General features: G+C 39.8%; 2 protein-coding genes across 2 annotated transcripts; both read left to right on the top strand.

The window, feature by feature from the left end:
- The first annotated feature begins 861 nt into the window (after nucleotides 1–861).
- LOC5568172 lies at nucleotides 862–2,225 on the top strand. Its single transcript, XM_001652058.2, has one exon. The coding sequence runs from the start codon at nucleotides 896–898 to the stop codon at nucleotides 2,189–2,191; it is 1,296 nt and encodes a 431-aa protein (XP_001652108.2). The 5' UTR covers nucleotides 862–895; the 3' UTR covers nucleotides 2,192–2,225.
- Nucleotides 2,183–3,607, top strand: LOC5568173. Its single transcript, XM_001652059.2, has one exon. The coding sequence runs from the start codon at nucleotides 2,326–2,328 to the stop codon at nucleotides 3,583–3,585; it is 1,260 nt and encodes a 419-aa protein (XP_001652109.1). The 5' UTR covers nucleotides 2,183–2,325; the 3' UTR covers nucleotides 3,586–3,607.
- The last annotated feature ends 11,026 nt before the right edge of the window (nucleotides 3,608–14,633 follow it).

A 14,633-nucleotide genomic window follows, 5' to 3' on the forward strand; every position in this document is an offset into this window, starting at 1 on the left:
GGGTCAAAACACGAAGAAAACCAATTTTCTTTTGAAACACTTGTATGTGTTCTTAACTATTTGATATTGTAGATGAATGGTTGACTTTGTTTTTCAACTAAAACATGTTTGGACATTGGGTTTTTGCCAGCTTTGCTGTGCGTCCGTAACGCTTTTTGTATGAAAAATTTCAAATTTTTGTATGGTCCGTAACGTTTGACCTATGTCCTATGTAAACCTTATGAACCGCGGGACAAATATGCGTAGAACGGCAGTAGAGCGTTACATAATTTGTGGAAATGCCTTAGTGTTGTATGAGCACTTGCATAATTATTAACTGAGAGCTTTCTTTGTGAATTAACCATTTTTGAATTTGTATATCTTTTGACAAGCACGAAGATACTCTATGCCCTGGGATTTCAAGAACATTTCCAATCCGGAAAGATCACGACCCTCTGCTTGGTTATTCTAAATTGCTGCGTTTTTACCGCTACAAGTATCTGGGCTCCTGAAGAAACGCTGTTGCCCATAATGATACACTAAGATACCATACTAAATCAGCGATTTGCTGGATTTTATGATACTTCTGTTTTCAGCACAGACTTATCAAATATCCAACTTATCCGGAGCACAGTTTAAAATGTGCGACTTCAAATCTCTGGAAAGCACTCAATAATCCTGCAAACAACTCCATCTGCAAAGAAAAGATAACCGTTGAACTATTGACTTCGTCTACGTTCTTACGGTCAACCTAATTACGCTTTCACCGCGAGCTGTTTACTAGTCTTATCTCCATGTTTGTCTAATCTCCGTAATTTATCAAAATTTCGTCATAAATCTGTCTCCGCCGAGCACAACCACTCGAATGAGCACCATCTAATTCTTGACCATACGCGTCAGTTACAGAACATTCGCCATGTTAAAACTATCTGACTTGGATCTCTCCGAAGACGACGTCCAGCAGGTGCTTCGACGGCACTGCACCGATCATGAGATTCAACCTACGGCAGTGGAATCCGCATGGATCGAACGCTTCGGTGGAAGCCCGGACGGATTCCTGGCTGATCATTTCGCCTTGAAGGCGGTGGTCGTCTATGGCCATGGTGATCGAGCGTATACGAAAGAGTTTTCGTTCTTTTTGAAGGCGGTTCCGAGAGGGAACCTGGTGCTGGCAAAGTACCTTGACGATATCGGGAGTTTCCGAAAGGAGGTGGCACTTTGCGAAAAGATTATTCCAGAGATTGATCGTATGCTTGCCGGGAGACAGGTCGTGCCGAAGTATTTGCTCACCAAGGAAGATCGATTGATTGTAATGGAGAATGTTAAGACTAAAAGTTTTGATATATTGAAAGGGAACAGGGGTCTGATGGACTACGCTCATTTGGAGAAAGTATTTGAGACGTTGGCCTATTTTCATGCGGGAACAATTCTGCTCGAGGAAAAAGAAGGTCGAGCATTGACGGAGATGTTTCCTAGAGTGTTGGATGAGAACGCGTGGACCGGAGTGGAAGGAAGCATTCGAACAAGGGATGTGGAAAATGTGATTGTTTTATGGTGCGAGTTCATGAGAGTCACGGAACGCGACTCGTCAAGGTTGGGAGAGATCTTGACTGCACTTCCGCATACAATCAGAAGTTTGTACGAGTACGTGAAACCGTCAACGAAATGGAGAAACGTCTTCAGTCACGGTGATCTTTGGAGTAACAACGTGATGTTCAAGAATTCGCCTGACGGAATTCCTGAGGAATGCATCTTAGTAGATTTCCAACTGTCGCGGTACACTCCTCCAGCGTACGACATAAGTTTATTACTCTCGTTGACGACATCCTTCGAGTTCCGGTGTAAACATATGAACTCTTTATTGGACAGTTATTACGATACATTTCAAACTGTATTGACTCGCAACGAGATCGACCCTTCAACAGTCTACACAAAACAGTCTTTCAGAGATAGTTGCGAACACTACCGTCTAGCCGGCCAAATTCACGGCTGCATAATCGGTCCGGAAGTTCTGTTGCCAACTAGCTTCATCGATCATGTGTTCGACCTCGCCACCGAATGCGCTGGATTCATGCCTCAGCCGAAAGTCAACATTTGTCTGAATGCATTCCGTAGCGACGATTGTTATCGCCTTCGGATGCTGGACATGGTGCAGGAGTTGCTGCCTGACCTGCATTGCGCAAACGATAATCCCGGCCCGGACCTTGATTGACAGATCATAAAAGCAGACATGGACCGTATCTTGTCGTGCAAGGTGTTGTAAATTTCGCTTAAGAAACAAACGGTCCCCAGAAAAGAATTGGCTTCAAATAGGAATAGCGGTTCAGTAGATCCGCAAAGAAAACGATGGATTCCGCAGGTGCAGTACCCGAATTCAGTGTCGATGAGCTGGTGTTGATCGTATCCAGAGTTACCGAATGGCCCAATGATCAGATCGAAGTTCAAGATCACAGTGTGGAGCCATTCAGTTCAACCGTGGATGGATTTCTGGCGGAGCATTACGCACTGCGCGTTAGCGTACGTTGGCAGGGCTTTTCACCGGACCAATCCGATCGCAAACTGTCGTTCTTCGTGAAGGCACTTCCTCGGCAGAATCCCTGCTTGGTGGAATACTTGGAGAGCATCGGGACGTTCCGGAAGGAAATAACGTTGTTCGAAGAGGTTCTTCCGCGCATCCACGAGGCGGTAGGCGGAAAGAACTTCGCACCTAGGATGGTCTTTGCCAAAGCGAATCGACTGATCGTTCTGGAAAATTTGAAGACCAAAGGCTATGACATCGTTGCGGCTAATAATGGTCTTCTGGATGGTTTTCAGCTACGGAAGGCGATGGATGCGTTGGTAAGGCTGCACGCTGGATCGTTGATCATTGAAAAAATAGAAGGAAAAACATTACTCGAATTGTATCCTGGCGTGCTGGAGGAAAATGCCTGGGTCGAATGTGAGAGTAGCGTCCGGAGAAAAGACGTCGAAAATGTCATTAATTTCTGGTGCGAAATTGTGAAACTTTCGGAGAAAAATCCCAAGCGACTGGCCATCATTCTGAAAGACCTTCCACGGGTGATACGGAAAATTTTTGAATTTGTCAAACCTTCTTCGCAGTTCCGGAACGTGCTTTCCCATGGAGATTTGTGGAAGAACAACCTTATGTACAGATCCTTGGCCGGTATTCCAGAAGATTGCGTCCTCGTTGATTTCCAAATGGCAAGATACGTTCCACCTGCGTATGACCTTAACTTAGTCATCTACCTTTCGACGTCTCGGATCTTTAGGAAGCAGCACTATGATGCATTGGTGATGGATTACCATACACATCTTCAGAAGCTGTTGGCTACTCACGAGATTGGCCTCGATTCAGAACTCTTTCGAGAGTCATGCAAGCTTTATAAATCAGCTGGCCTAATTCACACCTGCCTAATAAGTCCAGAAGTGTTACTTCCACAGAGTTACCTTCAGAAGGTGATGTCCGAATCTGATTCCAGTTGTGGCTTCATGCCCAATTCGAAGGTCACCATATGTTTGAAGGCATTCCAAGCAGATCCTCCGTACCGAAGTCGCCTGTTGGATATGCTGGACGAGCTCATCGATACTGAAATTCTACCGCAATAAATTAGTACCTATGAAATTGTTAGTCGATCGAGTTACTGAATCCGAAAGTGTCATAATAAAATTCCAAATCAAATGAGCAAATCAAGATCTTAAAAGAATGCCGGCATACATATCACATAAAAATAAAGGACACCTTTCAAGATCGATCAATTTGGTACTAAAATACATCGTCAAAATTCAATGTCAAAATTAATATTTATACTTTCAAATTTATTTTTGTACACTATAAAAATAATAATATTCATCATGAATGGGTAACACGAGCACATAAAACTAATATTTTTCGAATTATGAATTCAGTGGCTTAAGTGTCCAGTACTGGGGGATCTCCCCCTATTGACCGCGTAGAGCTATGGAAAATCATGGACGAGAACAAGTTTCCCGGGAAGCTCACGAAACTTCAGTTCGTTGGGATCCCGCCGAGGACTACGACAAGGTGATGGACTTTCATGCCTGTAGTTCAATATTGCGCTAGAAGGTGTTATGCGGTGAGCCGGTCTCAAAAGCCGGGGTACGATTTTTACGAGATCCATTCAATTTGTCTGCTTCGCGGATTATATGGACATTGTCAACCGAACATTTGAAAAGGTGGCAGACCTGTACACTCGCCTGAAACGCGAGGCAGCAAAAGTAGGGCTGGTGGTGAATGCGACCAAGTCAAAGTACATGCTAACTGGTGGAGCCGAGCGCGACAGGGCTCGCCAAGGTAGCAGTGTTACAATAGACGGAGATACGTTCGAGGTGTTCGACGAGTTCGTCTACCTTGGATCCTTGCTGACGGCTGACAATAACGTAAGCCGTGAAATACGGAGGCGCATCATCAGTGGAAGTCGGGCCTACTATGGCCTCCACAAGAAGCTGCGGTCAAAAAAGATTCACACCTGCACCAAATGTACCATGTACAAAACGCTTATAAAGCCGGTGGTCCTCTACGGGCATGAAACGTGGACGGTGCTCGAGGAGGATTTGCAAGCACTTGGAGTCTTCGAACGTAGGGTGCTTAGGACAAACTTTGGCGGTGTGTGGCGGCGAAGGATGAACCACGAGCTCACCCAACTCTACGGCGATCCCAGTATCCAGAAGGTGGGCAAAGCTGGAAGGATACGACGGGCAGGGCATGCTGCAAGAATACCGGACAGCAACCCTGCAAAGATGGTGTTCGCTTCGGATCCGGTTGGTACAAGATGGCGTGGAGCGCAGCGAGCTAGGTGGGCGGATCAAGTGCGTATCGATTTGGCGAGCGTGGGGCAGAACCGAGGATGGCGAGATGAGGCCACGAACCGAGTATTGTGGTGTGAAATTGTTGATTCAGTGTTATCTGATAGATGTTAACTCAATAAATGAACAATCCAATCCCGATCCAATCTAAATCCAATCCAAATCCAATACAAAATCAATCGAAATCCAATCAATGGGAGAACCAAATCCAATTCCATTTCAAATGCAATCCGATTTTGATCCCAAAACTAATCGAATTCCAATTCCATCAAAATCTTATACGAATCCAATCCCATTCGAATTCAGAACAATCCAAATTCAATCCAATTCCAAAACAATGCAAATATAATCTGTAGCCAATTCAAATACAATCCAAATCCAATCCAATTAAAATCACATCCAATTCGAATTCGAATTCAAGAACAATCCGATCTAAATTCAATTCAAATCCAATCCAAAACAAAATTCAATTCAAAAAAATTCAAATCTAATCCACAGCTAATTCAAATCTAATCCATTCTCAATCAGAATCCAATTCAATTCAAATCCTGTCCAAATCTTATCCAGCTCGAGCTTATATAGGTCACATCTTATCTGGATCCAAATTCAATCCACAACCGATATAAATGCCATACAAATACAATTCCAATCAAAATCATCCCAACTCCATTCCACACCCAATCCCCATCCAACCTGATTAAATCCAATTCGAATCCAAAGCGTATCCAAATCAAATCCAAATTCAAGCAAAATTCAATCCAAAATCAGTCTAATTCAATTCCAATCTAAATTCAAATCCAATTTAGACAAAAACATTAAAAACCCTATCGAAATTGATTCCAAATTTAGCCCAAATCCATTTCAAAACCAATCCACAGTCAATCCAGATCCTATTAAAATCCAAATCCCATCGAAATTTTATCCGAATCCAAATTCAACCTCCAAATCGAATCCACAGCCAATTAAAATCCAATCCAATTCGAATCCCATCCAAATCTAATGCTAATTCAAGAAAAATATAATCCAAATTCATGCCAAATCCATCCCAAATCCAATTCAAATCTAATCCACAGCCAATCTATGCCAATCTAAATCCAATTGAAATCCAATCAAATTTTAAATCCAATTAAAATCTAGCTCACATTTGCAATCTTAAATCCTACCGACTGCGCCATTGTCGTGACTCTTTCCCGAAATTGCTGGATTAAATAATCCATTCGCAATTCTTCGCGATCAAAACCAAGTGACCACCTATCTATAATCACGTCTATTCGCGCTAAAATGCAACAGCTGACAGTCGCAACGACATGCACGATACCGATCAACGTGTTCGTTTCCGACGTCCTGAAACGGTGGAGTCGTAGTTTACTCTCTATTCTCTTTTCATCACACACTCGAAGGTCGCCTGTCGTCACCTTCTCGCATTTGTACCTAACCGTCGCTAATACCCAAAGCCGAACCTCCTGAATCAGTCTTCAAAAAATCCCACTTTATGAGCTGCTGAGATCGAAAACCATCAGAGCAAGATTAATTCCGCGCACTTTTTTTTGTTCAACTCTAGGCATGCAACGAATCATGCCACGTATATTAGAGAATTGGATCAAAGGATTCAATCTTTGATCGATTGTGAGCCGGGTAAATGAATCGGGTTAGCATTGATATTTCATTCCATATCAGATGAAATATTTTGTCTGACAGGAAACATTTGGAATGTGTCTGAAAGATTTTATCGTGCACAGCTGCCTCCAGTGAATAGTTTCTGGAAACTAGCGACAATTTTTGGTAACATTCTGACCTGACGTCACAATCTGTAGTCCCATTTCTACTCTATCCTTATGATCTGAATTTCATTGCCTTCCATATTACTTTGTCTCTTGTTCGGTAGTCAGGTTTTATTTGCCCCAATCCCCTATGAAACGTCGAATATTCCAGACGAAGAGTATTTCGACTCGAAACGATTGCCTATGAGCGTAATGACAGAGATTCAATCGTGGGATTGAATCCTTGCATAAATCACGCACGCTGAGATTGGAAAAAATCAGGATACAAAACGATCCCGCGCATTGAGATGATTTCAAAGCATGCTTGTTTAAATATGAGAGCAGAAGGATACTCTTAGAAGACTGCTCCTGACAAGTTCGTGCCTGGCTTTTTGCTCTCTCACCGAAGCATTCGTTTCCCGAGTCATGCGTTAAGGCGATCTCTTCAGAGATCACACTCGAAAAAACCGTCATAACTCATTTACGCGGTTCTTTTTTTAGGGCACGTTTCGATTTAAAGACAGGCACGCTAAACAGTTACTAGTCATGCGTCGTTATTTTTATATACAAGTTCATCATCAAACCTTTATATACTACACCGAACAATGAATTACAACAGAGTTGTAACAGATTTTGTTACTCAGTTAGCGCGTTTTTTCTTACAAAATATGTTCTAATTTTGACTGGTTAGTAGTTAAAATAACAAAAATTATAACACAATTTCCTCTACACTAATCCAAACACAATGCTTTCTATTTATATCCAATGCCTAGCCCGAGAGCGCATTATTTTTTAAGTAATGAAATAGCACACAACACTAGCCAGCAACTGTACTGGCTGAGGTTTCTATTGTGTGGGCTTCCAATGGGTCGCGACGTTCTCAAACGACCGGTTACGGAACATGAGTCCGTTGCTCGATAATTACTTGTTTTTAATTATGAATCGTGGTTTACGGCTAACCAGCCGAGTGGAAGTTTAACAACTACCGAAAAGCTAAGCATTACATATAATTTGCAATTGGATTAGATGGAGAAATTGATGTGAAGATTTGCGAAAAAAAACCTCAGCCAGTACAGTTGCTGGCTAGTGTTGTGTGCTATTTCATTACCTAAAAAATAATGCTGCACTCTCGGGCTAGGCATTGAATATAAATAGAAAGCGTTGTGTTTGGATGGGCATCTAATTCTTCCGAAAGAGGTGCACTTTGCGAAAAAGGACCACGTGATTATTGAGCTGAAATCGAATTCAGGTTAACTTCTGCGTTCATGAGTCCTCTCATGGTGTAGGGATAACGCGCCCTAACAAGAGATCAGGGAGTCGTGAGTTCGATTCTCACTAAGAAGACGTGTAACTTTTTCGCAAATCTTCACATCAATTTGTCCATCTAATCCAATTGCAAATTATATGTAATGTTTAGCTTTTCGGTAGTTGTCAGATTTTGTTCTTCTTCTTGGCATTAACGTCCTCACTGGGACAGAGCCTGCTGCTCAGCTTAGTGTTCTTATGAGCACTTCCGCAGTTATTAACTGAGAGCTTTCTTTGCCAAAGTTGCCATTTTCGCATTTGTATATCGTGTGACAGGTACGATGATACTCTATGCCCAGGGAAATCAAGGAAATTTCCTTTACGAAAAGATCCTGGACCGACTGGGATTCGAACCCAGACACCTTCAGCATGGCTTTGCTTTGTAGCCGCAGACTCTAACCACTCGGCTAAGGAAGGCCCATAATTTTGTTCTCAGATTTTGTTATTATAACTGATTTTGTTTCAATTATGTTGAAATTTTCTCCATCAATTGAAAGTGCTTCTAACAAAAATGAAACAAAATTTGATATTTGTAACAAATCTTGATACAATTTTGTTGTAATCCACTGGTAGGGAAGGCTGGCGTTTACAAAATCAGATGTCCTCACTGCAACAAGGTCTACGTTGGTCAAACAAAGCGGTCTCTCGACGTTAGATTCAAACAGTGGCGCGGGAAGTGGGTAGGACATGTACTACACACAAAAACACCTGGGTAGGACAGTCAAAGGAGTGTCCTACCCAGTGTCGTAAAAATTCAGCCGAATGATACCCGATCAGTGCGAAAACGAAACAAACTCCGCTATCAAGAAGCCAATCTGACTTCGAGTGCGAATGCGACGAGGAAGAGAGTGGGTGCAACACACGCACGCATTTAGTTTCACCCACTGTTGGTGTCATTTCAAAATTCAATTTCACCTAGAGGCACTGAAATTGAAAATTGAATATAAAATATTACAAATGAATTTTATATTACTGGTGTAAGAAAACGGCAATGTGACGCCTCCAGTTGATAAATCATGTTTGTTTTCTAATAAAAAAATACAACTTTTGCAATTTGCGGATGACGGAAATGAATTTTTTCACTAGCGAAATTGAATTTGCTGTCAGTAGGTGGATGAGAATCAGTGTAGAAAAAGTAATTGAAAAACTGAATGCACGTTCAACCAGATTCGTGCATGTATTGTCAAAAAAAAAAAACATTCACACAAAGAAGAATTCAACGATGACGGATCCTACTGAGGATCGGCGTTGTTGACTGTATATTGAAATATGCAGACACTGGTCCTACCCACGATTCAACGAAAAGAAACAAGGTTAACAGAATGTATGAAAAATAAATTAAAATATTTATCATCTGTTCAATATACATACAAACTCGATCAACGTCGTTCTTATTCTTATGGAGCATGGAAGACACGATAAGGGTTTTCATGGTAGTCTCATGGCTAGTAAAACGTGACATAGTTTGTGCATGAAAGTTCTGGCTTCTGGCTTCTCCCAATTTTTTCAAAGGATGCTTAGCGGCATTTCTCCAGAATTTATTCCAGGAAGTCTTATTACATTTAGTAAAATCCCCATTTTTTTTCAAAACTATCCTAGAATTTCGTCCTCATATTTTTTACTGATCTTTGAACCGAATTCTCCAGTTGTTATTCTTGGATATTTTCCAAAGATTTTAACAAAATTGCTTCCGAGGAAATCCACAAAGGTTTATTCCATAGTGTTTGAAAAAATAGCTTAAGGTTTTTCTTTCAAGAAACCCTGCAAGAATTCCTCCGCCTGTTCATGTGGATTCCTTCAAGAATTCGTCTACTTTTCCTCCCAGAAATTTGAAATTCCTTGAGGTGTTCGTCGAACAATTTTTTTTTTCTAAATATTTTCCAGCATTTCGTCCAAGTATTACCTATGCCTGCAGTTTTACCGAACATAAAAAAAAACATTACTCTAAAAAATTCTCAAAAACTCTCATGCAATCTTCAAAAGCTTATTTATGTTTTAACACCCGTTTTTTTTTCAATAAATCCATTAATTTCTGTAGATTCCACAGAATTCTGTCCAATGTTTTTCGAGATATTTCTCTACGAAATACTTCGGAATTAAACCGAGATTCGATTCACTTTATTCGATTGACTTCAAAACTTAACCAAGTTTTATCAGAGGTTATTCTAGATTATTATTTGGAAATACCTCATGGATTCATTTTTCAAAAAAATTTCCTTGGCATTTCCCTGGAAACCTTACACGAAGAATTCATAAAAAAATCAAGATTTGAGAAAATATCAAAGAATTTCTAAATAAATTTCTGTCGAAATCTTAGATGGAATCTCTGGAGGAATTGCAGAAGGTCAAGGTATTTTTTGAGAAATCTCTACTTGCAATCTTGTATAAAAATGAAAAAAAAATTTAAAGGAAATCCCTAGTAATTTCTGGAGAAGTTATTAATTGAATTTTAGAAGACTGGGAGTCTTGGAGGATGTCCCAAGGAAGTCAATGGATGAATCACTGGATAAAATGTTTGGAGAAGTTAGGACTTTCTTGAAATATTCCTAAAAAAATGGAGGAATTCAGATAATTTTTGAAGTGATCTTTGGAGAAATTCCATTTAATTTCTGTGGTTCACCTTGGGAAAATCCTGGTTAATTTTTTAATTCTAGGAGAAATTCCCTAGGAAAATTCCTGGATAAATACCTTATAAAATTATCACTAAAAAACTCCTTTAAAAATTTCCGGAGCAATATCTGAACATTTGGGCAAATACCTGAATAAGTTTCTGATGAAATTCCTAGATAAAATCATGAAAAAAAAAACACATACAGTAATACTTGTCGTAATGTCACAATGAATTCTGAAATAGAAGTTTTAGACCTTAGTGAAATGTCTGCTCTGATGCTATGAAGAATGAAACTCTTATCTCCTGGCTGCTTTTAGGTTTCGTTTTGTTTTCTTGGTTTCTTTTGGGCTGTTTTAACGGCAATAGTTTTCAATATAGTCACTACCAGCCCTGTAAAGTCATTTAGCTATCTTAGTCTTCTGGTAACGACTAGCATGCAAGTGAGGGGTTTAGAAGCACAGAGCTGTCAGTGACAAAAACTTAGTTTGAAAAAAATCTACTTTGAAGTTTTTTTTCAGCATTTTTTTCATTTTATACAAAATGTATGGGAGTCAAAATAAAACAAGCCAGTCTTCTATGAACTGTGTGATTTTTTCTGTTGAGCGGGAAAATCACCTGAAAATATCTCTAGAATGCTTAAAATTTTCATCAACTCAACTCAAAACCGACCAAAATGTCACTTACATCCTTTTTCGTTCTTTCAACTAAAGTTACTTTCAATTTCCAATCCAGGGTTAAAATTGGTTTTAGCTTCACTGTGAACAAAATATTTGCTAACGTTTGTCCTACCCATGGTTTCAAACGTGGACGCGCCTCTTCAAGGAATACTTAGCGTTGATAGGAAAGGCTCATAAGACGATGGGCAAAGGGATGACTCACTATTTCAAAACTAAAGTAGCAAAAATGTCTTTACAGAGGGTCATACAATAACGACGGCGGATATCAACATTTTACGTAAGGTTTCTTCACCTTAGAAATTGGATGTGGCGGAAAGTCTGGAAATTTGCAAACAGGTAACTACGACGCTACTCAGAGATCAAGACAACGGCAATACATGGCTTTTCAACTTGATACGTACTAATCGTTCCCGTGATGTACCTAACAGCTCTCAAATTTTATGTTTCTACAAAAGAGGGAAGGGAAGTATGACCTAGTTTAAATATATACTTCACGAGACTGAAGACGGCTAGTTGAGGTCGAAATACGTGTATCTGTTAAAGGATACATAATCTAGCGGAATTAAATGGTATCCAGCTTTTTACGCTAGCCATGCTATAAAATCTTTGACAGAAGCTGACCATCACCACTGAACTGAAACTCGAAAATAAATCCTTAGTAACCCATCACTCACTGAAATAATTTTCGTTGCTTTTCTGCCACTCAAACTAAAATCTAATTCCGATTTGCATAGATAACGCTATAATCGCTTAATAGTCATTCTGTTTTGTTTTTTAGTAGGTTTCATTTAGATTGTGGCGGTGCATTAACTGAACTGCATTCGCGTGAATTCGAAGAGTCCGAACGGAGTTATAACGGCCGTCTTCGAAATATCCGCCTCTTCAACCGGAATCTGATGGTACGCCCTCTCCAGATCAAGTGTGGTGAACTGGTTCGGGTATTGATAATCTCCTATGAATCTCCAGGGCTGGCCCAACTAGAGGGCTGGCCCAACTGCTGCTGGAAGGGCGACATATTCCTAACTCGCTCATAACATGGAACTCTTTCATGGCGACTACCAGCTTGTCCGGTGCTAGCCGACGGCACTTGCTTGCTGTTGGCGGTTGCAAAGTAATGACCTTCCATCCCATCTTCATTCTGGCACTTTGGAACTTCCTTCACACAAGAAATCTGCCTCGACCGAGTTGGCAGAACGCGCCCATACCCCTTTCTGAACCAGACGACAGGGCCAATAACGAATAAGATTATTTCCGCAAATTCAAACAGAATTTTCGTTTGATTGACAAAAAGAAAACCAATGAAATTTGACGGTTCGTCAAGGCATGCTGAGGATATTTTTCCAAGTTTCAGTTCAGTGCTGATAGTCAGCATCTGTCAAATATTTTATAGCATATTGTTTTTATGGCGAGCGTGAAAAGCAGGATAAGTACTAAATTCGGATTTTCGTTTATTTATAGGTATTCCACTAAAAAGCTCGAAGATTTGTGCTCAATATTGATTTGAGCTATCCTAACTGTAACCATTACCCAAACTAGGCAGGATTTAGCTTATTATGATTCAACTACAATATAGACAAGGAAAATCAGATAGGTATACCCTATCCTTACCGACAACCGCGCGATTTGCTACCGTTAAAATTACCACGCTGGTGCTGTGTGCGAAAAACGAGGTTTCTTCTCCAGTGTTGCACAAAATTCAACAGCATAACTACTCAAGTCTTAAGAAATTCCAAAGATAACAGTAAGCACAAAACACACTGTGTAAAATGCTTGATGCAAAATCGTATACGTGACAAGTTAAACAAAATAAGTTAAACCTCCAAGAGTCGCTATTCCAGCCAAGTAATCAAATAACTCTTCAATTCGACCTTCTTGATAATACAGTGCTATTATAAAGCTGGCATGCCTTATATTAGCCGTATAATAACCCTATAAGCAAAAAAGGCAAAATAGCCGACTAGTGGTTACTCGGGCAAGTCTTGATATTGAAAATTTCATGGTGACTATGATGGTCTCCTCAAATCGCTTAAGACTTTCTGTTCCATGACTCGATATTTCCTAGGACAGGACGTGACAGTTCAACAAGGACTGCCCCGTTGTTTTTCAATCGATAACCTTGACGATACAAAAGCCAGTGCTACCAGTATCCTTTTTAAGCAAATCAGTCGAACAAATTCAAGTATCAAGGCTCACAATTTGGTTGTTTCTTGCATGCTTCATTCATTTAGCGCAATAGCGAATGCTAGCTTTTTTTTTTAAATAGGTTAGATTCAAAACCGGCGATATATTTTAGAGAAAATCGATACAATTTCTATTAAACTGCACTCAATTAAGAATTTTTGATTTATTTTAGTATTGTAGGAGCACATGCGGTAAACCAAACATCGAATATAGATTGATTTGTAGCAAAAAGATTTCATGAAACATTTTCAAACTTTCAATAAAAACTCTAACTTATGAACTAGCAACACGGCCGGGCTAGCAACAAAGTGCCCTGTTGCAATCCAACTCAACGATGTGAAAGTAGGCCTTTGCCAAAACGACCAATCAGAAGTGGTCTTTTTTGACAGGCAAATGGTTTCAAATTTGCACTAGTACCTGACAAGTCCTGTCCTAGGATATTTCTATGTGTGGTCCATTTCGATATCGGCTCATGAACGTTTCACTGTAGAAACATTTCCATGAACCAACTTTCATTCAGGAGCAAGAATATAATTGTTCGTTGCGCGTTAAACATGAAAGTAATTCTCAGGATTTTACAAGTTTTAAATTGCCAAAGTACGTTTGACGCCAAAACATATCGTTACACTGAAATGAATTTTATTGTAGAAACTACTGAATCCATGGTAAATTTAAGAACTGCACCAACGATTTTCAACCGACTACATTAATCTGTTAACTCTACCATAGCATAGTCAACAAGAAAACATATTCTGTTTATTTAACCAGAGTTGTAGTATTTATGACTAGAAACATTCTAGATTTGACAAGTTTGGCATTGTACTTTTCACCGTATTGTGTTGTACGGTGGGTGTCATGGATTGAAATACAATGCTTTGTAGTCGAGGCTACTATGAACATAGTCACATTTACTACACTGCTCAGTGATTTTTACCAGATTATAGTAAACTTAACAGATTTTTGTAGTCGGTTGAAAATCGTTGGTGCAGTTCTTAATTCTACCATGGATTCGGTAGATTATACAACAAAATTTGTTTGCGTGTAGTCTTCTTTTTAAGTTTTATGTGAAAAGTAGCTTAGAGCCAATCATTGGTTTCACCTAATTCAAACTATAATATAAATCTTTAAATTAACTTAATTCGAAATCTTCTCTGCGTTGAGGAGCACTACCAACTCCCTTAATTGAAACTAGTCTCGCAAAAAGACCAGTTCATTGACAAACACTTAATCCACCTAAGCAAACTTTTCGAGACTGTCTTTTATCGCAATGATAAGAATGGCGTACACTGTAAAAAG

The sequence above is a fragment of the Aedes aegypti genome, chromosome 2 (assembly GCF_002204515.2).
Source record: "Aedes aegypti strain LVP_AGWG chromosome 2, AaegL5.0 Primary Assembly, whole genome shotgun sequence".
NCBI classification, from domain to species: Eukaryota; Metazoa; Arthropoda; class Insecta; order Diptera; family Culicidae; genus Aedes; species Aedes aegypti.

Coding starts and splice junctions, on each gene's coding strand:
- LOC5568172 (XM_001652058.2), top strand. CDS start 896: ATGTTAAAACTATCTGACTTGGATCTCTCCGAAGACGACGTCCAGCAG.
- LOC5568173 (XM_001652059.2), top strand. CDS start 2,326: ATGGATTCCGCAGGTGCAGTACCCGAATTCAGTGTCGATGAGCTGGTG.